The 27,782-nt window shown below is 36.7% G+C and overlaps 1 protein-coding gene across 1 annotated transcript in view; it reads right to left on the bottom strand.

Moving 5' to 3' along the window:
* Positions 1-27,782, bottom strand: part of LOC102663906 (midasin) — a 59,280-nt gene that overhangs the window by 21,795 nt on the left and 9,703 nt on the right. The window contains exons 7-36 of the mRNA XM_014768798.3: positions 25,936-26,045; positions 25,687-25,806; positions 24,534-24,609; positions 19,925-20,047; positions 19,728-19,827; positions 19,553-19,646; positions 19,327-19,461; positions 19,191-19,247; positions 18,907-19,083; positions 18,691-18,816; positions 16,856-18,616; positions 16,308-16,375; positions 15,985-16,180; positions 15,773-15,877; positions 15,266-15,571; positions 13,253-13,446; positions 13,079-13,166; positions 9,840-9,990; positions 7,436-7,509; positions 6,730-6,853; positions 6,333-6,431; positions 6,135-6,235; positions 5,930-6,019; positions 4,962-5,027; positions 4,670-4,834; positions 4,186-4,393; positions 3,203-4,053; positions 1,210-2,745; positions 850-1,027; positions 537-608 (exon numbers count right to left, since the gene is read on the bottom strand). Coding sequence (XP_014624284.1) covers positions 537-608; positions 850-1,027; positions 1,210-2,745; positions 3,203-4,053; positions 4,186-4,393; positions 4,670-4,834; positions 4,962-5,027; positions 5,930-6,019; positions 6,135-6,235; positions 6,333-6,431; positions 6,730-6,853; positions 7,436-7,509; positions 9,840-9,990; positions 13,079-13,166; positions 13,253-13,446; positions 15,266-15,571; positions 15,773-15,877; positions 15,985-16,180; positions 16,308-16,375; positions 16,856-18,616; positions 18,691-18,816; positions 18,907-19,083; positions 19,191-19,247; positions 19,327-19,461; positions 19,553-19,646; positions 19,728-19,827; positions 19,925-20,047; positions 24,534-24,609; positions 25,687-25,806; positions 25,936-26,045 — 7,551 coding nt within the window. The remainder of the gene's footprint in view (positions 1-536; positions 609-849; positions 1,028-1,209; positions 2,746-3,202; positions 4,054-4,185; positions 4,394-4,669; positions 4,835-4,961; positions 5,028-5,929; positions 6,020-6,134; positions 6,236-6,332; positions 6,432-6,729; positions 6,854-7,435; positions 7,510-9,839; positions 9,991-13,078; positions 13,167-13,252; positions 13,447-15,265; positions 15,572-15,772; positions 15,878-15,984; positions 16,181-16,307; positions 16,376-16,855; positions 18,617-18,690; positions 18,817-18,906; positions 19,084-19,190; positions 19,248-19,326; positions 19,462-19,552; positions 19,647-19,727; positions 19,828-19,924; positions 20,048-24,533; positions 24,610-25,686; positions 25,807-25,935; positions 26,046-27,782) is intronic.

Below are 27,782 nucleotides of genomic sequence, written 5' to 3'. Positions count from 1 at the left end.
CACAGTTGTTTAATTTGAAAGTTCTATTCCAAAGACCTGCATTTACTATTGATGTTAAAATGTGTAGTGATGCAGACCATATCACTCCACAGTAATTATTTAAACATTCTCATGAACATAAAAATGAGAGACACGGTGAACAATGCTCCCACCTACTGGGGTTTCTGGAGGGTAAAGCACTCAGCCCTACTCTTGCAAGCAAACGGACTATTTCAAGTATCTGAACCCATGACCAGGACGTCACAAGGATGCAACTTCACTGTTGCTCCAAGCCTCACCCACAATAATATCAATGATGCAGACATATAAATTTACACTACCAGACAATTTTCCAATGCCCAAAGAAATACTTGACAAGATAAATACAGCTCAAATTGACCTAATGATATCATCATTTCATCTTTAAACTAGACAGGGGAATAGACCAAAGGATAACACCTGATGCTCATATCCAAATAATTCGTACTTGCAATGTGAGAGAATCCTATTGCCTATGTAGAAATGTTACAAGGGAAAGAGGAATGCCAACAATATACCTTGTGTCACGAGGAAGCGAAGATCATGATCAAATGATGCAACAACATCAGTAAGATGGCTGCTCAAAATTCCTGAATATTCTCAATAGAAAATAAAAAATGAATGAAAATCAAACAAAATAAGAAGTACAAAAATCCTTCCATCTTAAGAATAATTGACCACTTACTGCTTAATGATGCCCAACAAGTGGTTACTTACAGCAACTTACTGAGTTGATTAACCACTTAAGCAAGGAATATCTTGACCAAGAATTGTGCATTCAAAATTTTCTAAAAACAAAAAACAAAAAAAAAAGAATTTAAAATAGTCTACCTTGATAACAGGATCCTGTCTTTCTTGGCCAAATTGTTTCAACAAATTTTAAAAGCTGGTGCTGTTGATCAAGTAAATCAGAAGAAGAGGGCAAAAATGGGTGACCACCATGAATCCACAGCAAAGATTTTTCTGAATTTACTGAAAAAGAAAACTCCTCAATTTTTTGGCTCTCCATCTGTACAAGGAGTAAATATAATTAACTGTCTGAAAATATAAAAAAATGTGAAATATGGATATTTTGGTGACACCAAAGAAAAAATGCGTGAAGAAAACAAGAGTGCAATCATCCTGATTTAAAACAAGTTAAGCTTACAAGGTACTTTAATTAAATCTAAAATCCATAAATCCTTAGCTTACCAAAAAATTATCTACAGCTTCTGGACACATATCTATAAACTTCCGAGCATCCTTCACCAAACAATGCCAAGAAATCATCATGTGATCAAACTCTGAAGAAATGAAGTAATGCCAAAATAAAGCATGGTCCTCAATAAGGTTAGAGTATAACTGTAGTTTATAGTCAAATGATTGGTCCTCTATTAGCTTTGGAGTTGAAATGACAAATTTGTTAAGTATTTCATCTTGCAAAAAGTAAAGAGACTTCAAAAGTCGAATGAAGCAACTGGTTTTTTCACCAAAACTGTGCTGGCTCTCAATACTGACTTCTTCATCAAAATTATGCTGGCTCTCAATATTCCGTTGCTGGTAAGTTAATCTTAGTGGATCAAAGCAACTAATGGCATTACAAAGATACTTAATTTTGCTATTTGATGGAGCCAAATCAACTAAATCAAGTGACAGCAAGGGCATTAACTTCAAATCAGCATCTAGTTTGTCACGGCATGAAATATACTCCCAAATAGGATGCTTGATCATCTGTTCTATCAGTATGACAAAGTTACTAAAGAACTGGCAGAAGGGCTGCATTTGAGAACTAAACCACTTGAACCTGAGAAGATAGAACTTAAAATCACTTTCAGTAGCTTGTTCAATTGTCCAATTGGCTGCAAAGAATAGCATCCTATTGGTCAATTCTGAGTCATATTTGCACTCCCTCCCATAGTCTGAAATCATCACATTTGAAGCCTTAGGAAACATAAGTTCACGTAAAGTCATCATATCCATCAAATATGCCCTCACATGATCACTGGGAGTCTGCACACAAGCTGTTGAGTGCCTCTTACGAGCAATTCGATATTGATGAGACGCAATCTGAGTTCCCAGGAATTCCAGATACATACAGTTCTGTTTGATAGAAGCTTCTTTAGAGTAATATACATAATCCCTTACACTTAGTGGCAATGGCCATCCTCCAGGCAAAGCCAAAGGACACGCTGTCAAATCATCATACCCAGCCAAATTAGTTGCCGACAAATATTTAGTTTTGGCGAAATCGATTATTTTTTCTCCCTCAACACCCAATGAGGAGAGATATATATGCTCCCAACTTATTTTTAGACTCCAAATAGGACAACAACCATTCTTCAGAAGCTGCAGAAACAGGTGAACCCAATGTGAGAGTTCAAGATAAGTAATGTGCTCATTAAGCTCTGAACCTTTATTTTTAGCATAAGTGTGGGCTCTAGCCATTGAATCAACCAATTGAGCAATCGGAATACCCGATAAAACAAGAAACCTCCTAACATCTTTGAATTCAACATCCTCATCATTGTACCCACTTCTATCATCTAACCAATACGGCTGCAGCATAAATATTTCAACTCCCCTATTACGCATTGCTCGAGAAACTTCACCATAGTGGGGATTAACTGTGAGGAATATGCGGAAATTAGGGTGTGGATGAATAACCAATGGGTTTCCATCAACGATTCCACGCTCATTGACCGTGATTGATCCACAAGGTTCCACCAATGAGTTAATCCTATCAAGAACCTAGCAACAAAAACAAGTAAAAAATAATTATGTAGTATCAAATTACAGACTTGCATTGCCCAATAACTTCAGGGGGAAAAAAACATTAGATCAATCCAAGTGCTAAAATACAATGAATATGCAGATCTTACATGCCAAATTTCAGAAAAATTAAACAAGAACAACCATATTATCCAATGGCTTATATTCTAGTTTATTTGGGGGAAAACTATAGATCCAGGAATAAAAGTTGGATAATGTGAAGTTTAATGAGCCAGATGTTTTTGACACAAACTTGTATTTGCACACATGCTCATCACGCATTCAGAGAAGGGGAGAACAAAGAGAGATTAGTCAGTTAGTGCAGTTTATACATAGTGAGTACAAACTACAGAGAATAAATACGACTTGGTTCAGGCATAATAAGCTTTTAAAAGCATGAACTGGCACAACATTATTCAATATATGCATCATATACCGTGGGGTTACATAGATTTGCATTCTCCAAGACTATCCATTCCCCTTGCTCAATAGCCTTGATCAACAATCCTGTAACCCATTCAAATTTGGTTGAAACAACATCTGCTTTCATCTTCAAAACTGTCTTCATGGCCAAATCAAGTTCATGGAATGAGTAAGATACAGGTACAGAATTCTTTTGTATCTGCAACTTTAGTTGTCCAATGAGAAAACATAGATTTTCAAAACAATTTGCAGCTGAAGATGACAAGCAGTCAAATTTCAACCCAGAAAGGAAAGCCATCCATCTGATATAAAAATCTGTTTCCCTGAAAATTGCTTCATTTGAAGTCTCCAGTTGCAAACTGATGTACTCATTAACATAGCACTCAAATTGAGCAACAACTTTGGAAAAATTACGCAAGGCGTCATACTGTTCAAAAGATCCTAATAATTCAGATATATCAGTTGCAGATGAAAGATTTACTTCATTTAGCACATTGCCCGTTAGGTTAGCAAGTAATCTTATCAATGAAGTTTTTCCAGAGCATGATGGCCCAGTCAAGATACATAACCATTGACGCTCAACACATCGAGCAGCAGATTCCAAACTTTGACGGATTTCAGGAAGCATCAGGAGCTGTTTGCTTGAGGACGTAGTTAATTGGACGTGATTCCTCTTGATAGTAACATTCCCCACAATTAAATGGTGTGAATTGAGTTGAATGCGAGGATATGGATTTATAAACGGTGTCACCTCAAATACCTCCTTGAAAACTCGTAAGACTTCCTTTCGATCAGCTGCCAAACGCATTCTCTGAATATAAACAATGTTCAAGAAGGAGTATAATCCAGAGTACTTTGGTGCACCTAAATTGAATATAAAGGAAATATCAGCATGAAAAAGGAAATGACTGTCCATGGGAAATTAGAAATAAAATGAAGAAACCAGGAAAAACAGCATTATCAAATTAAAAGTGAAAGGAACATGGATGACAGAACCTTCAATTATCTCACAAGACCGAAATACATCACGAAGATTGAACTCCCATGGGAAGCCATCTTTGGCAAACTTTTGATTTACTGTGGTGTCTTCATGCATCCTTTTATTGAATAAGAGTAACTTTGTGAGTAAAGTTCTAGGTATAGTCGAAAATTTTGATTCACAAATGGATAGGTAGTCTTCCTCAACTAACTCGTCAACATACACCTGTAGTCAACAACCAAAAAACACAGATTTGATAAATCTTGCATATTGAGTACAAAAGAAAAATATTTGCCTGACAATATTTATCATAGACAATAGAGGAAAAATACTCTGAAAAAGGACACCTTTACTAGACAGAGCAGAACAGAAAGCTAATTAGAGTCCCTTAAGGTAAATACACGATTCTAACTACTACATAGAGGATTTTGGATTTTGGACATTGGATTCCTCAGTTCATGGGCTCAAAATAAATACAAAAATAACATACTACCAGCATACCTTGGTAAATCTATTAAGAAATGACTTTGGAAGGCCTTTTCGGCCACCACCTTGATGTGATGGATTCTGACAAGCAAAAACTCTAAATGATGGTGGGCATTTATAAGTATTACCCAACTCTGGTATAAACACCTCAGCTCTGTGGTCCAGAATAGCATTCAAACCCTGATACGAAGAACTTTGTTACAGCAAAGAGACATAGAAAGAGGAAACAAAGAAAGCAGCAATAAATAAGGTTTATAAAGGAAAATAAATGAGAACAAATGCAGATTAAGATTCATGAGAGAAATACTTCTAAAACAGATTGTGGAGCAAGATTAATCTCATCCAGCAAAACCCAGCAGCCTTCCTTCAGGGCCTGCAGAAATAAGTTGGAAATTAAATACATATCAAAAGTTGAGATTAACATGATATGTTAATGTTAAGATTACATATTCTGTTATTATGATTAGATGGTAATTAGTGATTTAGTCATTATAACTCGTTATTAGATTGATCCTATGTAATCAATATTCATCCTATTTACTCATTATAAATAAAGATTGTGTGGTCATACACAACACTACAATAAAACACTGTTATATGGCATCAGAGCTACGTTATTCTTGACAGAGTTTTAAAGAAAGTAGGTCCCCGGTGGACCTTTCTGCTCGCTGCCCATCTTCCAGCGACCCTTTCTTCTTTTCCAATGACCTTTCTGGTGACGGCCACCACCACCATCACGCATCAAACAATTTTATTTTCTTTTCTTCAGCATGTGTTTTTCTGTTCGCATGAACAATATCACGAAGCACTACGGGCTTCCGTTCACCACCGCCAAGTCTTCCTTTCTCCGGTGCGACCACCCACACGGAATCACCCACCTCCGGCGACCAAAACACCATCTGACCAACAGTCCAGCAACCACAACATCAGGCTTCTCTTCCTCCAGTGATCCTTGACCAGTCCCCTGTTTGGCTCTTTTTCCATGGCTGCCAAGCCATGTTTATCCGGCACAACCACACGACTAAAACCGCCTTCCATTTCTATCAGGTTGACCACATTTATAACAAGCTAGATTCATATGACGTATATGCTCGAGCTTGAAGGGGAGTATTAAGATTACATATTATGTTATTATGATTAGATAGTCATTACTAATTTAGTCATTATTACTCGTTATTAGATTGATCCTATTTATGTATTATAAATAAAGGTTGTGTGGTCATACACAACACTACAATAAAAGACTGTTATAGTTACGTCATAAGACAAATCAACCTGCAATAGTATCCCATCAGACCAAGAAAACTTCATTCCCTCATCACTTTCAACAGGTAAATCAGACCCTAACAGATCCATCATATCAGTCTGCACCAAAAATATGCTTTAAGTAAGAACTTTGCAGTGACAAAAAGTTAAACAAAATATTACAGTAAAACACAAGTGCTACAAGATAAAGATCAACTAAAAACATATTACTGACCTGCTCAGAAAAATTTATTCGTACGACTCTATGCCCAGAACGTTTTCCCAAGGCAATGATTAAACTAGTTTTCCCAACACCTGGGCTACCTTCCAGTAAAACTGCAAAAGAACAATCATTTAAAACTAAGAAATCTAATAATTTAAATGCGAAATTTCTGAGATAATTAAAAGATATCCAAAGAATGAAGAAACATACCAGGTTTTGGAAGCTGCATAGCCCGCAAAACTCTCAGAGCATTCCTGCAAGTAGTAGGCGCCTTGAATTCAAACCCACCATCCTCACAAATGCCAATACCTATAGGTATAAAGCAAAGTAAAAAAATAAACACAAGAGACAACCAGCAAGGCAGTACTCAGAGAGTAAAAATTATTGTAAAGGAGAACACTAAAAAGCAGGAAGAAAGTGAATCCTATTAAAAATCCTAAATGCAAATAAATAAACAAAACAATTATTCAATAGCTCATAACATGTCTCCATCCTTTAGAGCTATTTTAGGGGGCAAATCCAATTGCTAGATGATAGTGTGTCAAACGTAGAAATAATATTTACACAAAACTAAGTCAGATAAAAGAATGCGGCATCACATTATTACCTTTATTGATATAGAATGGATCAATGCCAAATAAATCATCACTATGTGACACATCCATATCGGTGCCAAATTCACCCCAACCATAATTTCCAATTCTTGAAAGCTCTGAATTACTTTCATCAACCTGTAAGAATAATTTAGTCAACATGTCCGACACATCATTAAAATTACAAATATGAGCATTCCACTCAAACAAATTACACAATAAAATTATAAATATAGAAACACTTATAAGTACTGCCCCACACTCAGGACATAACTGAACCTTGCCTCAAAAAAGAAATTTAAACAAATTTATTAGATACATGTGCATTATATATGCATTTTGTATTTCCTGATAATTTACAATAGCTGTTGTAACAGATTAGCTTTCTGTCAACAGTTATAACTAACTGCTAGTCAGCAGATAGTTATATAGACTGCTCAAATAAATACTAATACCCATTCTAAGGGAATACAGTGACTCTTCTCAACCATTTGGCTCTCTGATCTCTCTCACTGACAAAATCGTGCAATATTTCTATCAAACTTATTCAACACAAGACTGGTTTGTGTGTTAATGAATTTCAGGAGGAATTGTGGTAAAACACTGTAAACAGCCGACAGCAGGTAAACACAATAATTAAGCTATTTGGAAGAGTAATAATCGTCAATGCTCCAATTTCCAACATTGAGCATAATGATGAATAACGAGGGGAGAACATACCCCTAGCTTTTGTAGAAGGATGGATAAACATCTCTCCCTTAGCTCAGCAGCATCCCTTTTTGAAAGTCCTGTCCCTGATAAAAGTTGAGCAACTGTCAGTAAACATACAGTAAGGTCTAATTCATTTCTGGGATGTGTTTGAACAGTGTTTCTGCTTCAAGCACTTTGGGAGCTCATAATTGAAGCTTTACATGATAGAAAACTAATGTTGTTATATTGGAGAAAGTTCCCTTTATTGCGCTCACTCTTAGTCCGTTTTTACTAGCAGCCTCATTGGGGGCTCGATGGTGGTTTAGTCCCACATTGATTAGAGATATGGCTTAATAATAGCTTATAAAAGCTTGGGCAATCCTCACCTTACATGTTGGTCTTGTGGGGTTGAGTTAGGCCTTAACCCCAAATTCTAACATGTAATATAACATCATTCATGTCTACTCACCTAACATCTTTACGCTTTAAGAATAGTTGGTTCATGACATAATACAATAATATAAATTCATCTCAATTACCACCATAAATTCATCTCAATTCATGACTCTCTTCTTTTCCCCATTCTTAAGAAATCATTTTTTCCCTTGTTACATTTCTTATCAATTATCAACGAAATTCACACATCCAATGATTAAAATTCAGCAAAAAGATCAAAACCTTAAACAACAACAACTGATTGAAAAATTTAAAAGATTATAAACAAATAATGGATGAGATTTGATATTGAAAGGTGTTGATAGAAGATGATTTCCAGAGGAGAAACCACCAAACACGTTGGTGTGGTTGAGATATTCAATAAGAAAACAAAACACCAGAGAGAGAAAAAAAAAATAAGAGGGAATTATTGGCTGGAAACAAAAAAAATAAGATGTGAATGAATCACATAACCTGCAACGAGTGAAAGATAAAGATTTTCAAGAACTAGAAACAAGTTTCGAGAAAAACACAGAGATGGCATAATGGACGTTCACAGCAACTCAGCACCCACAACGCCGCAGCGGCCACCGATCTGGTCGAACTAAGAATGACTGGAAGGAGAACGTGAGGGATCTCAACACCACTCTAACACAAAATCAGCAATCTCGAGGCTCACGCTATGGACTGAATCAGAGCCCTTAGCAAACATTTTTCTCACTACAGGATCTAGTTTGGGTTGGGTTTGGTTTCGGGATCTAATTTTGGCTTCTTGATCATAAATAGTTTACCATTGATGTTGGTTTGCGATGTTTTTTTTTTTGGAAGGCAAAGATATAATATATTATAGAATAACTAGTACCAGAGGTACTACAAAATACAGAAAAGGGGTCCTGACAATTCAGGAGATACAACACCCTGCACAAATGAAAACCCTACTAACATAGACTTTAGCTAAAAGCTATAGACATATTCGAAGACCAGCTATAATAAGGAATCTGGAAATTCCTTTCCCAACCCCTCAACCAGGTCCATAAAAGGAATAGAGTGCTATCTGTCAGCCTATTGATATCAAAAGTTTGATTCTGAAAAATGATATCATTTCTGAGCCTCCAAATTGAAACTGTAGCTGCTATCCACCACATTGTCCTTCTTGTGTTAGAAACCTTTGAAGTTGCTGAGGAGAAGTGCTGGATAAAATTATCCAAAGGCCTACAGTGAAACACCTTGTCTTCCTTTACCCAAGAAAGGTATTCCCACCATATAGGCATAGTTTTGCCACAGGTGAAAAATAGATGGTTGGTTTGCAATGTTGATTTTGGGGATTTTGGGATTTTTGTTCCAATTACTGGTTTGGTGATGGTGACGCTGGGATTGATGACCATTTAAGTATCGAGGAGATGATCAGATGAAAAGGGATATCAGTGAGGGGAAAATAGTTTTTAGGGGTTTTTAGCCACCGGAATTTGTTTAAATGTTTCAGACACTTTCAGAAAGCCAGAAAATGGACTGTCGTAAAAAGCAACTAAATAATTATAAAATTGATGCCACCTCATCACATAACAACAACTTTTAACAGCAGAGACTAAAAACACGGACGGACGAAAAGATCAAGGACTAAGACCGGTCAACTTTTTGTTCAAGGACTAAAAGTAAAAACTTTAAAAAGTTCAGGAACTAAAAACATAGTTAATTAGGCTCAAACATAGAATGTAATTAATTGTTAAACCCAAACACAAAAAAATCCGAAATTATTCTTGGGCAGAAACACAACATTTTTTAACACATGTCCAACCCTCAGAGCATAATAAAGCCCCAAGTGGCAAAGAGCCCACAACGAGGTGCCAATCCTTCTTAACATGTTTGTTTCATCAATTTGGGCTTGGGTTCTTTTACCCAGGAAATATCAGCAGGTAATTAATATATAATAAAAAAACAGATATTATATAAGAAAAGATAGAAGTTGAATAAATGAAAATCATTAACAAACAGATGATACCTAGATTTAACCCATCGAGCAAAACAAGAAAGACTCCATGAAGAAGTGCACGTTTAGGTCCTAAGCTTTCTTCCATTGCAATCAAAAAGTCAACCCAAGAAATGAGATCTCTCACCGTAAGCATTCTCCCTGGATGCAATTTATTGTACCACTGAAAAGCATAGGAGTAATAAATACAGCAGCAAAGAATAGGAGTAATAAATACCAAATGACTAATAATATAATAGATCAAAGAAGTAATCAGTACAGCAGCAAGTAGCACATAACAGTTGAATAGTACTATTCAAATGTAGCTACATGCTAAAATAATACAAAGCAAGAACCTAAATACACCAAAGAATTAATCAGTACAGCAGCAAGTAGCACATAACAGTTGAATAGTATTATTCAAATGTAGCTAGATGCTAAAATAATACAAAGCAAGAACCTAAATACACGAAAGACTTTTTTTTACTTTTGCGGAATGTGGAGACCAATATAAAGATAGAGAAGAGAAGTACATAGAAGACGCACAGAAAAACCTCATAAAACCACAAAAGCAAATTCATCAAACCCTTTTCAAATTTACAAGACGAATTTCAACAAAAATTACAGATACCCACGAACAAGCCAAAACACAACTCTAACCAAAAGCAATGTGAAAGAATATTAAAAGAAAATCTGATGGAAAACCTAGAATAAACTATTAATCTGTAGGAATTAACAGATGTTGGATGCAAACCTTTGTTATGGGGATACATAAACCTATTTTACCCAAGATACATTTTATTCCATGTCCATTTTAGTTATGTTTTTTTATAGATTGAGTATAATTTATTACTATTTTATTAGCATTTATTTGCTTGTTTTCATGGAAGCCTCTGTTGTATATTAGAGAATTCAGATCAATGGAAAGATATTAATACCTCAAAATACCTTTCCCAATTCATGGTATCTGAGCAATGTATTGGGCCTCATACCCCACCATTAATAATGGCCGAAATCACCATGGTGAGGTATGGTATGGTTGGTAGATAACCATGTCCCTTAAACATGTGATTAGGAGTTCGACCTCCAAGTCAATGTGTAAGGAAGAGCAACTTCAGGAAAAGTCAACCTCTTACATGGATCTAAGTACCCAGAGGAATTAGTTTCTAGATCTCGGCTAGGGGTAACCCAAATTCACTAAAAAAATACCCGACAATCTATATCCGAATTCACCAAATGGGCCAGAATCCAAAATAGAGATGACAAACATGATAACTTAAAAACTATAACCCAAAATATGATACCAACCCAATTTCTTCTCTAAACCCCAGCATCATATTTTAGAAATCATCAACATAAGTCATCGGTAACTAATACCAAGGTAGGATGCTTGAAACAATAACATAACATTTGGCCTTCACTCTCTCCTACCATGGATCCTTGCCCTATCTTGAGGCTCAACGTGACCAACCTCGCCCTCAAAATTCTCGTTGCTTCACACACTTCGTTGTTCATCCTTCTTCTTCTCCATGCTTTTGCAAAATCAACCTCAAGAATTTTCCTTTTCAATCTGTCGTCGTTCCTTTCATTCCTCTGGAAAGCCACTTCCTCAACTCGTGCAATTCCATTTGAATGTAAAAGTCGAACCCGATTTGGGTTTCCAAGAGTATAACTGTCTCTTATATGTGAGTGTGGTGTGTTGCGCGTGTTAACAATGTGGTTATTCTGTTTCGTACAGTTGGGGGGTGGGGGGGGTTAACCCTGGAAAATGTAAGAGTAGCCAGTTATAGAACCAATGAGCAAGTGACAAGTAAATAGCGATGTGACATGTAGGTATTGAAATCAACCAAACCTACATCCAAGCCAAAAAGTAACAGATTTCAATTTTGCAAGGACAGCTTCCGAACATTTTGATATTTATAGGACAAAAAACATATTTTAGCCTGAATTTTTTTTGTTTTTACTGATGCTCAAGAAATATGTTTTTAATTTGGATTTGCGGAATTGTAATTATTTATTTAATATGTTACTTTTATGATTTTTATACATTTTTAAATTCATATCTTACATGTATCATATCCTATATATTGTTTAAATAATCGTATCAACATATTAGATACATATCGTATTTGTGCCATCATAGGGTAGAATATAAGAACATGGCCCAAGGAATCTAACGTAATTTGGATACAGTTTACATCGTGCACAGGTTATTTGAAGACTTGAATATTATTATAGAAGGGCCTACTATACAAACAAAAAATCATCCATCAGTAATATCAACAGTTGAGGGCACAGCATGATTGAATTAAAGATGTGAGAATCAATAGGAGTTTTACTAAACAAGAGATGGCAAATAGTGGAATTAGCTTTACTGAAGATGTAGATTCTCTTTGATTGAGTGTTTGAATATAAAATTATCAAGTTGGTGTTGGGCAACCCTCACCACACAAGTCGATTTTGTATGATTAAGTTACACCCAAACCCAAATTTTAAGATAATGATAGATAGTATTAGAGCCTATCCTAAATCCCTTAAAGGGTCACCTACCATATTATCAAGTATCAACACACAAACCCAATAGTGTTGGGCATGAGGGAGTGAGTTCGGGAAAATCCAAGTCCTGCATTGCCTAGAGATAGTATCAATATAAAGTATATAAGTGGGAGACAACAATCACCTCACAAGTCGGTTTTATAGGATTGACTAGGACCTAAACCTAAATTCTAAGAATTTGCAATCATTGATATCCATTCTCCAACTTGAAAATGAATTCTGAATCAAATCTGTGTGCCTGTGTCACCCTCGGTGATGTGGCAACATCAAACCTATTTCGGCTAAATTGTTATAATTTTCACTAGATAAGTTGTTGTACTGGTCTAGACTACTGTGTAAAATTGCCATATTCAAAGGTAGTGTGTCTGGAAGAGAGACTGGAGAGGAAGAAGCACCGTTAATTCATAATAGATAAGCAAAGGCTCCTTGAATCAGCTTTTGGAGAAGATCCATTTTTTGGTTTTTTTCATTCATTATTAAACTTCTATTTTTCTTTAGCTTCTCCATACTTGCATTTTGCTAGGCCATTTCTCTTAAGAGGAAGAGAAGCCTTAAAAAGCAAGGGCAAATAGTACCTTAATTAATGAACCAGATCCCCATATTACACTAATGAAGACAATGGTTTGCTTATGATAGGAAACAAGTGCACAGAATGCCAGCAGCTCTGCAGTAGTGAATATTTAATGACTTCAATAGTAAATCTTTGTATAATATACCTCAAAAAAACTTATCATGGCATTAACAAGTGAGAGTCTTTCTTCATTCGTGGGGCCTGAGTTGCCTACAACTTTAAACTTGGAAATTCTGGAAAGAAAAAATATCAAATAAACAGGATATAAAATTCACATTTATCTAAACACTGATAATCTAATATGGAAAAGTAAAGGTACCTTTTTAGAGCAATGTCCCGAAGCTCATGTAGATCATTAACAGGGGAAACCCATATCTCTGTAAAGCGATTGCGTAGTGCTGGAGATAACTCCTTCTTACCATAATCACCACCAGGGTTCATTGTTGCAATAACAAAAAAATTTGAATGTGCAGTAACCTTCTCCAGATCAGACCCTCCTTTCTCAGCCAAAGACTGCAACCACAAAAAGTAAACACTCAATAGCAGTAAAAAATGGTAGAAGATGACAAGCAATTATGAAGAAAAATGTCACTAGCAATCTTAGAATGTAGGTTTGAGGCCTAACTCAACCCCAAAAGCAAGCTCATAGAGGAGGGTTGTCCTCCACTTATATAGTCTATCTTGGCACTATCTCTAGCTAATATGGGACTTGGATTTTTCCAATTACACCCCCTCACGCCCAGCACTTTTGGGCTTGATGCGTGAATAACATGGTGGATGGCCCTTTCAATGGATCTAGTATAAGCTCTGATACCATCTTAGAATGTGAATTTGACCTAATTCAACCCCAAAAGCTAGCTCACAAGGGAGGGTTGCCCTCCACTTATATACTTTATCTTGACAGGGAATCAAGAGATGAGAACACAGACAGGGTATTTCAAGAGTATGGAAGCTAAAAATACCAAGTAAAGCTGTGTTTTTCGCTTGGAGATTAATACGTGATAGACTGCCCACTAAATCTAACTTGTCTAGAAGGGATGTGGACATCCCTGACAAATTATGCCCATTCTGTAGGGAAAAGGATGAGGAGGCAGCCCATCTGTTCTTCAGCTGCCACAAAATTATACCACTCTAGTGGGAATCCTTAGCTTGGATAAACATAGTGGGAGTGTTCTCGCAGAATCCAAGACAGAACTTCATGCAGCACTCAAATCACAGAGATGGCTCATTTGGTGGGTGTCCCTAACATAGTGTGTATGGAATCATAGAAACAGAATGGTCTTTTCAAACAACAGCTTCAACACCAACAAACTGATGGAGGACGCTATATTTTTCTGCTGGACTTGGCTGAGGAACCTTGAGAAAAGATTTGATACACCTTTTAACTTTTGGTCAAGCAATATCAGAGAAGGTCTCTTTTTGTAATTAGTGGGAACAAGGTTTAAGTGCTGGGATGATCTATGTAACTTATACCGTCAGAGTTTGGGTTCCTTAATTCACGATGAGTTGTTTTGTATTAGGGAACCAAATCTCCACAATGGGTGATTCATGCTTGTAAATATAACAGTACCCCTGGTACTGCTTTCATATTAATATATATTTTACTTTTTGCAGATCAAAAAAAAAACTTCATCTTGCCACTATCTCTAGCCAATGTGGGACTTGAGTTTTTTCCAATAAGAAATAATAAGTAAGCATGATATTTGCGACAAATTAATTGTGTTTCTAGATCACATCGAAAATTTCTTATAGTGTGCTCAATATTTTATCTTTTAACGAGGTTCTTTAGAACAGGTAAACAAGTTATTTAGATCTCTAGTTTTAACACTTTAATCTACCTTTGTTTTTGTTTCATAGGGGGATACATTATCCTACTGTTCTTTTATAACATTCCTACTACTCAGCAATATTTCTTATCAATCCAGCTCAAGAGATCTCCAACTTCTCAGTACATATGTCCACCAACTGAAGAAAGGCCCGCCTCCTGATTCCTTCCAATACCTCTTTTAAGCAAGAAAAATAAGAAGCGAGTCCTGGCACAGCAGTAAAGTTGTGTCTTGGTGACCGGTTGGTCATGGGTTCGAATCCAAAAAAAGTCAGGGTAAGGCTACATACAAAGACCCTCCCCATTCCTTCGTAGCAAGGAGACTTTGGGCACTGGGTACATTAGGTTCTTTTTATGTAACACATTCACACTATTTAAAAACACACGCACAGTTATCACTAGATTTTTAGAAAGAGTAATGATTTCATCATTTCATGGGTTATAAACCTAGGTCTAAAACAGGCTTAAGCAGAAAGTTAAATGTGTCGATATAGATAATAAACTTACTAGCATCCTTTCTGGCTCCAACACACTATTCAATCTCTCAAGTACACTATCATCAGCCAAGGATATTTCATCCACAAGAAAAAGGTCACCATCTCTCATTGCTTTTATAAGAGGACCATCCTGCCACACAAATATGCTCTGCCACTTTTGATGCAAGCCATTGAGGTCCAATTTTATTTGCTCAAGAACATTAAGATCTTCTCCACTGACATCCGGACTAAAAACTTGACCTTCTTTACAATTCCTTATCATACCATTCAGCAGATCAAGAGTTGAAGAAGCATGATTTATGTCAGAAGAAACGGACTGCATTGGAAAATGACAAATCAAAATTGGCTTTATCTGAATAACATTGATTAGCATAAAACGTAAAGAGTGAAGCAAAGAACTCAAGTGTAGATACAAAAGCTGGCTGAATGCAGCAAAATAAGGTTATGAATATATGCATAAAACTGAACTTACAAATTTTGCATAACTAAAATGGATAAAAAGACAAAGAACACTCACAAAGTCCTTAGAAAAGTATGTATAAGCCTTTAGTTTCTTCAACTTTTCAACAATTTCTTTGTAATTAGAAATCAGTGTAGATCGCTCTCGAATAGGACGGAATCCCTGGGAAACATTTTCTAGTTAAACCTTCAGCTAATAATTGTAATATATGCATTACTCTTTCAAGTCCTCACAAGAATGATTAAAAGACAAAGTATAAGAAAACTGACCCCAATAAAATCAGATGTTTCTGTATATTGATGGCAATTCAAAGTATGTAATTTTAACTGCAAACAAGCACTTAATAACTGACACACAGTAGTCTTCCCTCCACCTGTTTCCCCAACAAGCAGTACAGGCTCACGTAAATTATAACAGCGTTCCACAAGGAAATATAACCTCTGCATACTTTTGGTCAAGAGCACACTGAAATATATATATATATATATATACATATACATATACATATATAGTTAATAAAAAAAAGCAATAAGTGATAGGTATTGAATCAAGGATTGTGGATCAAATTGAAAAGGCAATAACGAGCTCATACCTTTCAAGACTCTCTGAACCACCTAAACCAACATTGAAATTGCAAGAAGAGTGACCTCTAAATGATATCTGAAATACAGTTAAAAATATTTGATGAAGATATAATAATGTTCAACCTTCTTCAATTATGAGGTATTGTACAGGCAACAATCTTAAGAGAGAGAATAATTTCCAGACTAATACCCAAGAATTCAATCCCAAAAATCAGAAATTATCACACAGATATCATCAACACAATATACATATAAGTACAAACAAAAGTTCTGAGTTTGAGCCCAAATTATATGACAAAGAGAAAGGAAATGAAAATACGGAGTAATATTTGATAGAACTTCATCACAATTAGCTTGAAACAACTTAAATCCAAGATAAAATAACAGAGTAACCTTCCATATTTTCCATATAAAGCATATATTGATTACTCAGATAATATCCAAAAGTCATAAAGCATATGAGAAAGCCAGGACAGCACACAGTAAACAGCAACTATTATCCACTGGCTATCCACAGATGTGCAGAAAATGAGAAAACACAAAGAAACGACCATACCTGATCATGTAAATTTTTTTTGTTTAGTGTAACCCCAAGATGCTTCTTCAGAACTTTTTGAACAACGGACTTTTCATCCTCATTCCGTAGCCTTTCTGCCAAAAGATAATAGCCATCTTTGGCCAAATCTTCATAAGAGTTACCAAATCTCTGAAAACGATCAGCCCAGCGAAACAAGTCTCGAGGTGTCATAAATCCATGTTTACCAGCAAAGACTCTGCTACTCTGTCTGTGCAACCGAAGATCCTTCATCACTTCAACCATTTTCTCGGCATGACCTATGTAGATTTGACATCTCTCAGACAATATTGTGCTGAGCTCACCATCTGGAATTTCACCAACATGAATCTCTACAAAACGATTACGAAATGCCCGGGACAACATTTTGCGGCCTCCATAAAGTGTAGGTGGATTTTGAGTGGCAAAAAGCATAAAGTTTGGATCTGCTTTAATTCTTTCTTGCAGTTCAGGAACATAAAGCTCTCTGTTGTCATCAAGTAATCGGTTCAACGCCTCCAGCACATCAGATGGAGCCAAATTAAGCTCGTCCAGTACAATCCAATAACCATTTCTTACAGCTTTAACTAAAACGCCTTCATTAAAAACAAGCTTTCCACTAGTGTCAGTTATATAAGAACCTAGATACTCTTGCAAGTCAGTGTATTCATGATTATTTATTCTTACAAAATCATGACCAGTTATTGCAGCAAGATATCGAACAAGGCTAGTTTTTCCACTAGACGTGGGTCCCTGTAAGAGGACAGGATATCTCATTAGAACAGCTCGTGCCAAATTGCCAAGATGCTCCTGCACAGACTTAGTTTGAACATAATTCCCGGAATATCCATTAGATTTGGAGGTATCTAAATAGTGGGAAAAATGTACATGTGGAGGCATCTTCCCTTCTAACAAAAGAGATGATATTTTTTGCCTCATTATTTCAGCACTGGATCCATCCAACAATGAAACAAAAAACATACTAAACCCATCATATAATGCCTTCTGAATTTTAAATTTTCTCTCTGCCTTCCGTGTATACTCCAGAGCACGATAAAGGGACCTTAAACTGTATTGAGGCTTCTGGTTAGTACCATCCTGCAATCTCTCTTCAGATTCCTTTTTCGCTTCTTTATAGAAACACACAATTTTATTCACCAACTGCTGATCCATATAGGCACTACTAATGAACTGACTAATAAACAGACTTAAATCGTCATCATCCAAAACATCATCAACAAAATACTCAGTAAATCTACTCCTCAAAGAAAAGGGCAAATCCCTCTTCCCTGCATCTGTTGCTGGATTCATGCAAGCAAATATACGGAATTTTGGATGACGATGTATATAATCCATATCACCTCTTTCAGCTAAACACAGCACACCATGTTCCCCTTCTAGAACACCAATAATTCTTTGCAAGGTTTCCGGAGGAGCCAAATTCACCTCATCAAGCAAAACCCAGTCACCATTTCTAAGAGCGGTCACAAAACTTCCTTCTACAAAAGAAAACATCATCGCTGAAGAACGATTACTTTGACAGACACTATGCAATTTAATACAAAATCTCTCCCACTCTTGGATTAATTTTTCTTCTAATGGCCTTTTACGCTTTTTGGAAGATCCAGGTTGTATAAGCTTAACTGACTTCCCAACTGCTATTTGCAATCTTTTCAGCAGAGCTTCCCCATTCTTATCAATTAAAAACTTTTGTCGATGATCTTCTAAATAATTTTGCATTCTAGTAATAAAGCCATCATTATTCTGAACAGCAGAAAAGCATTACAGCCATTAGCAAGAACTTCTCACAAAATATAAATAAAAAAAAATAGAAATACCTCTTTAGGAAATGTCTTGGTAAAGAGAGACAGAAACTCGCCATAAAGGGACACATACACAGACTGAGCATCCATAGGCTTAAAACCCCCTAGTAAGTCAGCAACATCACTTTGCTGACTCAGGTTCTGGAGAAGAAACCACCATAATGTGTCATTCAAACACATTTGTAACACAATTATAAATAACAGAAAATAATAGAGAAATATGCAACATACCAAAACAGTAAGCTTTTGATCAAGCCTTAAAGCCAAATTTTGAACAATTGTAGTCTTCCCAGTACCGGTTTCTCCAACCAAGAGGACAGGTTCATTATACTTGACAGAGCAAGCAATGCGCTCCAAAACATGCATAGAACTGCGGATCTCGACAAAAGGTCTTTTATGTTGTTGCAACTGCATTTAAAACAAAACAGAAAAATACAAAGGAAACATGAAACCTTTTACCAAAATTGTATCATTGTTTAAACTTTAAATTGTCACTGACTATAATGAATACTAACATGTGGTTTAGAGTACTGGAGGGAAACTCGGCCTATTCTTAAATCTGTAAAAGAATCCTGTGCATTTAACATCCAAAAATGAGAGGCTAATTTAGCAAAATCACAAAGTAAAGATTCATACTTCACTAGATAAAACCTGAATTATAGGTTTGTCACAGGGATACAAGGTCTCAGCTGCAGAAACTGGTACTTTCCACAACCCTGCTATCTCTTTCATTACTGACAAACGGTTTTTAATTGAAGATGAAAAGGATGCAAATACGTCAACAGCCTGAGATACAAGACAATAGCTAAACATGTAGTTAAGTCTAGGAAAGATATTATAAGGAAACAAGGAGATAAAAAGAACTTAAAAATCAGACCTCTTTATACACACAAAAACATTGATTTTCTGATAAGCTACCATCAAAGCAAAAACCTAAACCTGCAATCCTTTTGCACCATTTAAGGAGATCCCTGCAATGGATAATCAAAAGCCACATCAATTAATTAAAATTGACAAATCAAGCACAGGCCAAATATTATTACTTTAAATACCTTAATGAGAACCTGCAGGGACAATAAACCGAAGCAGAACTTCCCAGGTGAAAACCCGCTATTTGAACCATGGAAATAGAGTTAACCCTTTCAAAGGTTTCTGCCAATATAATAAAGAATGAGCTCATATTAACTGCTTACAATAATACAAATACATGACTGAAACTACAAATTAAAAAAAAATATCATGTCAATACCTATTAGTTTGCCAACATGAAGCTCCAAATCCGGATGCCTCACTTTGATTATCTCTTGCAAGTCTTTATTATTCAGTGGCGGAATCATCACTCTTCTCCAAAGGACACTATGTGAATTTTGACCTTCCAGTACAAAAAAAGTTTTCATCTCATTTATAATCCAAAAAAGGACAATAGAATTTTATAGTACAACAGGAAAGTTTTCCTAATAGGTGAGGTAGCACATGGATCAAAAGATACCAATAGTCTCTACCAAAACCCTAATACAAGATCTTTTCTCCTTTAAAAACCCATGGTAAATGGAAACAATGATGGGACATTGAAACAAAGACACATGCATCCTGGGCAATCAAAGATGCAAAGCCCAAGCTAAGCTTACTCTCACTGTGACATGATACACTTTGTCCCCACATCGTGTCAAGGGCATTGCTCAAGATACACAGTCTACAAAAGAGAAAAAAAGCACTTGAAATGATCAAGTGCCTTCAAAGATGCACACATCATGTTTCAACCAACTATTTCAAAGAACTGAATTTATTGTACACTACCACAAAATGTTAGTTTATTTCTTATAACCTATGTTCATTTGAAAGTGTTAGATTTATATATGTAGTTTTTATATATTGTTTTTATATTTTGTTGTCTTTCCTCTCTTCTTTAGTCATCGGTCATAGAGAGACAGCTTTTATTTGAACTCTCAATATATAAATACATTTCAGTTGTGTGTGAGTGTGAGACACTCAAGTATTACAATTAAATATCTTAGTTTCAACTTGGTATCAAAGCGGGTTGATCTCACTCTGCCTGTCATCCGCTGCCAGCTGCCGTCTCCAGCCACTGGCCGCCGCCATATATTCCGGGAACACCGGATTTGGACCACCTCTCTCTGCAAGGCAGAACCCAAGTGGTTACGGGTTCTATTTAACTCCCACAGGCTCTCATGCAGCTTTTGTTCATCGCCTTGTAAGGCGCATGCAGTTCACTCCTTTTTCTATCATTCATTCAGACACTTGGGGTCCAAGTCGTGTTACATCTTTTGGGTTTAGATATTTTGTCAATTCATCGATGAATACTCTCGTTGTACTTGGGTATATTAAATCAAGAACCAGATTGGCAAAGTCATTAAAATTCTTCGAAGTGACAATGCTAAAGAATATTTTTCATCTACTCTTTCTTCCTTTTTATCCTCACATGGCATCTTACATCAATCCAATTGTCCTCACACACCACAAAAAAACGGAATAGCAGAAAAAAAAACAGACATTTAGTTGAGACAGCATGCACCTTATTGTGTAATGCGAATGTCCCTATTCACCATAAAGGTGATACTGTTCTCACTGCTTGTTTTTTAATAAATAGAATGTCCTGTTCAACACTTTATAACAAAATTCCTACTTCCACCATCCTTCCTCATGAACCTTTATATCATGTGTCTCCCCAGGACTTGACAAGCTCTCTGCAAGGGCAATCAAAGGTGTTCTTCTTGGGTACTCTCGTCTTCAAAAAGGGTACTAGTGTTATACTCCAGAAACTACAAAGTACTACATGTCTGTTGTTGTTACTTTCTTTGAAGAAACTCATTTCTTCTCATCCTCCAAGCAAGATATCAACTCAATTCAGAAGGTCTTACTTATCCCATCCTTCAACCCAGTAGTATTTCCTATACGTGAGAACTCCAACCAAGAACAAAATCATTCTCGCCCTCCAACCAACAGGGCAGTCAAGTTATCTTCACCACCTCCTTTGATATCTCAACACAGGACACAAGGAATTGATCCAACATTGCATGGAGAGTCTTCTAGTTCATGTTATTCTCCATTAGCTTCCCCTATGACGGATCCTTCATCATCCCTTCTTCATCATCACCTCCTCATGATGATGACTCAGGTTGTCCCATTACTCTTAAGAAAGGAATTTGGTCTACTCAAAATCCTCATCCTATTTACCTGAGTTATCATCGTTTATCTTCTTCACATTTCTCTTGTATTTCCACTTTGTCTTTTCTTACTATTCCCAAAAATGTTCATGAAGCACTTGATCATCCTGGATGGCGACAAGCCATGATTGTTGAAATGCAGGCTCTTGAACACAGCGACACATGGGAGTTGGTTCCTCTTCTTCCTGGGAAGAAGGTGGTTGGTTGTAGATGGGTATATGCTATTAAAGTTGGTCCTAATGGTGAAGTTGATCGTCTTAAGGCCCAATTAGTGGCTAAAGGATATACCCAGATATATGGTCTTGACTATGGTGACACTTTCTCTCCTGTGGCCAAAATCACTACTATTTTGCTCTTCTTTGCCATGGCTGCTATTGTCATTGGCCCGTACATCAGCTGAATATTAAAAATGTTTTCTTCATGGTGAACTAGATGAGAAGATTTACATGGAGCAACCTCTTGGGTTTCTTGCTCAAGGGGAATCTGATCTAGTTTGTAAACTTCGTTAGTCCCTCTACGGGCTCAAACAATCTCAACGAGCTTGGTTTGAAAAATTCAGTCATGTTATTAAGTGTTTTGAGATGAAACGATGTGAAGCAGATCATTTAGTTTTTTATTGTCAGACATCTCCTGGAAAATGTGTCTTTCTTGTTGTTTATGTAGATGATATAGTCATTACAGGAAATGATAATGCTAAAGATTACCCAACTAAAAGAATACTTGTTCGATCATTTTCAGACTGAAGACCTTTGGAGGCTTAGGTACTTTCATAGTATTGAAGGTATTGTGGTTTCACAAAGGAAGTATGCCCTTTGTATTTTAGAAGAAATAGGCATGACTAATTCTAGACCCATTGATAGTCCTATGGACCCGAATCAGAAGTTAATGGCAAACCAAGGTAAATATCCAAAAAGATACAGAGGACTAGTTGGAAAGCTCATTTATCTCACAATTACAAGACCCAATGTTGTTAATGGCGGATGGCGGTTCATAGCGGAAAGTCAAAAATCCGCCATAAAAATAAGGCGGATGACATAGCGGAAAATGACGAACGTTATGGCAGACAAAAAAATAATAAAAATATACGTATAAATATAACAAAAAAATAAAAAAAAACAATGGATTGCATCCAAATAATAGGAAAAAAAACGGGTGTCAAAAATAAAAAAGGGTGTCAAATAGAAAAAGGAAAAAAAAAAGCTACCCTCATCAAAAACGGGTGTCAAACAGAAAAAAGAAAAAGCCCTCAGCCCAAGAAAAAAGAAATCAGACAATTCTCAAATGCCTAGCTTTCTTCCTTCTTTGTTTAAGAGACCAGTTTACCGTCGTCGCGCATCAGAGCACTGCTGTCGCGGTTGACGTGCGTCGTGCGTCATGCGGCGGTCGCGTGCGTCGTCCATTGGTCGTCGGTCTCTCGCGTGCATCGTCTGTTGGTCTGCTGCCGTCGTGCTCGAGAACGTCGTCTGCTTTTGTCGTGTGCATCGCCGGCGCCTGCGCCGCCATTCGTCGCACTGGAGACTGCTGCTGGTCGTGCCGCTGAAGAGGAGAAACTCGGGTATGGGGTCAGCCCAACCCCTGTCGCGAACGTTTCCTAAAATAAAAAATCCGTTATTCTGCCATTCACGTGATTCAGCCATGGCTATGGCGGCCGCCATAGCGCCGCCATAAGCAACCCGCAACACCACCGCTATTTGGTGGCGTTTTTCCAAATTTCCGCGACGCCATTCCACCATGGCCGCTTTTTAATAACACTGACAAGACCAAACATCTCCTTTGCAATTAGTGTGGCTAGTCAATTCATGCAAGCTCCTCATGTTGATCATTGGAAGGCTATGATTCGCATTCTTAGGTATATTAAGAAGGCTCCAAGACAAGGATTGTTATATGAGAACAAAGGAAATACCCAAATCTTTGGATTTTGTGAAGCTGATTGGGCTAGAGATGCCCCATAGACAAAAGATCTAATACTGGATATTGTGTATCCATTGGGGGCAATATTACCTCTTGGAAGAGCAAGAAACAAAACATTGTTGTTCGGTCTAGTGCAAAAGTAGAATATAGGGCTATGACCACAACCACTTGTGAGTTAGTTTGGATCAATCAACTTCTTCAAGAGTTGAAGTTTTGTGAAGTCAAACAAATGAAGTTGTATTGTGTCAACCAGGCAGCTCTTCACATTGCTTCCAATCCAGTGTTTCATGAAAGAACCAAACATATAAAGAGTGACAGCCACTTTATTAGGGAGAAACTGTTGTCCAAGGAGATTAGTACTGAATTTGTCATTTCAAATTATCAGCTTGCAGATATTTTGACCAAATCTGAGAGGACCTTGAATCCAGTTCATATGTTCTAAACTTGGAGCATACAATCTATATGCTCCAGCTTGGGAGGCAATGTTAGATTTATATATGTAGTTTTATATTTTGTTGACTTTTCTCTTTGCTTTAGTCATCTGTCATAGAGAGACAGCTTGTATTTTAATTCTCAATATATAAATATGTTTCAGCTGTGTGTGAGACACTCAAGTATTATAATCAAATATCTTAGTCTCAACCGAAAGAATCCCGGCTAAAATACCCAAGATACCAAACTAGCATGGGTATTGGCAAAACAATATCATGTGAAAAAAAAATTGACAATGAAATAGAAAATTGAAAGAGGTAAAGTAAAAACCTGCACTCTCAGATGTGTCAAACTTAGAAACAGCAATAGTTGAAAACATTCTAAAACTTTCAGCCACCCTTACTACCTGCAAAATATGTAATACTTCAACCATTAGTGACAACAGAGGAATGGACAGGCTAATAGACACAAAATCAACTCATTTAATACTCTGCCAACATGTGCACACCACTTTCCCCATAAAATTCATATCTTATGATCTTTGGTTAACTGGGCGGCCATAAAAGATGGCAAAGGATTCAGCCTTCATCATGTATCAACCAGATCTCAATGATAATTTTAAAGGTAAAAGAAGAAATACAACAGCCTGATAACAAATTATGTTGTCTACGCAGCATTTTGGAGCATTTGAAAAAAATCCAGACATAATTATCAACTGAAGTTTCCTCCTCTACCCACTTTGGTGTGATTAGTTTAAATTCATGACCTCATTATTGCATTTGCCTGTTTGGATCTAGAAAATGTTTTTTATTTTCATACTACATGTTTTCACTTTATTTCCAATTTTCACAATCCTGTCTTCAAAAATATTTAAGATGTTTTATACAAACATTTGAAAGCAAGGTGGAATTTTTTGTAATTAAAAGGAAAAAAAGATAAAGTTTCCAAAAATGTTTGTCCTTAACTTTTCATTTTTTTTAAAGAATTATTAAGAAAGGAGCGATGAAAATGACAGACTATTGGGAAAAAACCCCTCAAGCTATCATTTTATGCCTTGTTCGATATGGTTTCCAGTTTTAAATTTTGAAATTTATAAAAACAAACCATTTTTTAGTTTTATAACTTTTAATTTCAAATTTGTGATTTTCCTATTTCAAATTCTAATACTAAATCACAAGTCCAAACCACATTTATTTTTACAATATACAAACCACTCATTAGTTCCTAATTCCAGCTCATTTAGTGATATGACTATGAGCGACAGTGGGAGCAACTAGTCACGAAAGTGAGGCGGTGTGAACTGTGATAATGAAAATAGTGGTGGAAACAGGCATGCAAGTGGTGGCAAGCAATGATAGCAATGGTGACAAGGAAATAATGACTTCTAAAACAATGCCTTCTAGACTAGCAAAAACAATATATAACAAATTGAACTCCAATAACTTGCAAATTAACCATGCCGGTTGCAAAGTAAAGTAACCACCTCCCCATGTCCTGTTGCAAATGAAACAGCCCCTTCCAATAAAGGCATTAATATGGAGTGTAAATCAGATGGTGCTTTGTTGATATCCTCAAAAACTATCCACAAACCATTCTGCACAGCCTGAGATAAAGAAAGTACACAAAAGTAAAATAAGAAACTTCCCTGCAATTATCCAGGAACATATAGCAAAAAAATATGCATCTGTTGATAATTAGACTATTAGATATGATAAAAACAGTCAAAACAAACCTGGGTAAGTGACCCAGGTTGCCATCTAAACTCCCCAGGCCTATCTGCACTGACATAAGCCCCAACTAATGTTCTACCATCTATTTGATCATCCATCTGGATAGATAGAACTGCAAAACAACATAAGAGAATAAACAATTATCAATGTGAACAACAACCAAAGAAGAAATTCAGTACATATTTGGCTGAACTTGTTTATTCAAAATAAGCTCTTATTTTTACCAGCTTCTTTAGAGAGAATTTGAATTAAGAATTATTTTTCCAAATTTAAGCATTACAAAACATGCACTTATTAAGACGCAGAGAAGCTATTAGTAAAGAGGATAAGGAATCCTCATAAACAAAACAACAACAACAACAAAGCCTTATCCCATTAGGTGAGGTTGGCTACATGGGTCACACAATGTCATTCGGCGCGGTTAATAACCAAAGTTTCAAAACAACTAAACATAAAACAATCATTAAAAAAAACTCTTAGAATTTGAATTCGATCCTAACTCAACCTCAAAAGCTAAGTTTGCACAGCTGGACATCTGTGGGTAGTCTGATAATGGTCCAATAGGCCTGTAAGCCCAACAACAATCATTAAGATATTTAGCATGAAGCAACCACCTCTAGAAATGTCATAACAATACAGCGGATAACGGGATAGCTGCTATTATGAGGATATATATATATATATGGTACATTTTTTAACCATCATAACTAGAGCTTTTGGCTCCTCGGTGGAACCCCAAGTACCCCACAAGCTTCAATCCTTTGGGCCAGCTGTGGAACTGATCCTCGGTCTACGACTTTGTCACACTTAAAGTTCTTCATCTCTCTCCAATGATGGATTATGCGGGAATCAAAACCCAGATTCTCTCCCACAAACTAAGTGTGCATGGGGAGGGTGGAGAGCCCTGGATGACACAAGGAGGACCAGATATTTCTCTTCTTGGTGGAAGGGTTTGTTGCAGCTAAATCATCAGCAGCACGTAACAATACTTAAAAACCAGACAGAGTGGAGGGTGGGGAGTGGTGATAAATTCAGATTCTGGGAAGATTCTTGGGTAGGTGCTGGAGTTTCATTAATGGTAAAATATCCTAGATTATACAATATCTCCAACCAGCAACACCAACTTATCTGCAATGTGGGGAGCCAAAAAGATGCAGAGTGGGAATGGAGCCTTAATTGGAGGAGATCTTTATTTGAAAATGAAATTGGGATGGCAGCTGAATTTCTAGAGGAGCTGGCTCAGGTAAAAATTCAACAAAACAGACCAGACTCATGGGTTTGGAAGGTTGACCCGAGTGGGAATTATTCTACAAAATCAGCATATCGATTATTGATGGAAGTGACAACGGGGGCTGAAGAAGATACGAATCTTGTGGAGTTATGTAATCTTAAAATCCCTCTTAAGCAGACAGTGTTCGCATGGAGGCTCATCAAAGACCGATTGCCAACTAGGACAAACTTAAGGACCAGACAAGTGGAGTTGAATGATTCAAGGTGCCCACTGTGCAACAGATTGGATGAAGATGCAACACACCTATTTTTCCACTGCACCAAGACCCTACCTCTGTGGTGGGAATCTCAGTCTTGGATAAATTCATCTGGCGCATTTCCTCATAATCCCAAACATCATTTCCTGCAACATGAAAATTGGTCTGCTGTTGGAGTTAGAGCTAGAAGATGGAAATGCTGGTGGGTAGCACTCACATGGACAATTTGGAAGCACCGAAACAGGGTAGTCTTTGACAATCAGCCTTTTGATGGAAGTAAGGTCATGGATGACGCATTATTTCTGCTATGGTCTTGGCTCAAGGTTACGGAGAAGGGTTTCACTATGCAATTCTGCTTTTGG

This window comes from Glycine max, chromosome 16 (assembly GCF_000004515.6).
Source record: "Glycine max cultivar Williams 82 chromosome 16, Glycine_max_v4.0, whole genome shotgun sequence".
NCBI lineage: Eukaryota > Viridiplantae > Streptophyta > Magnoliopsida > Fabales > Fabaceae > Glycine > Glycine max.
The sequence above is the reverse complement of the archived record's forward strand: the minus strand, read 5'-3'. Positions and strand labels throughout refer to the sequence as shown.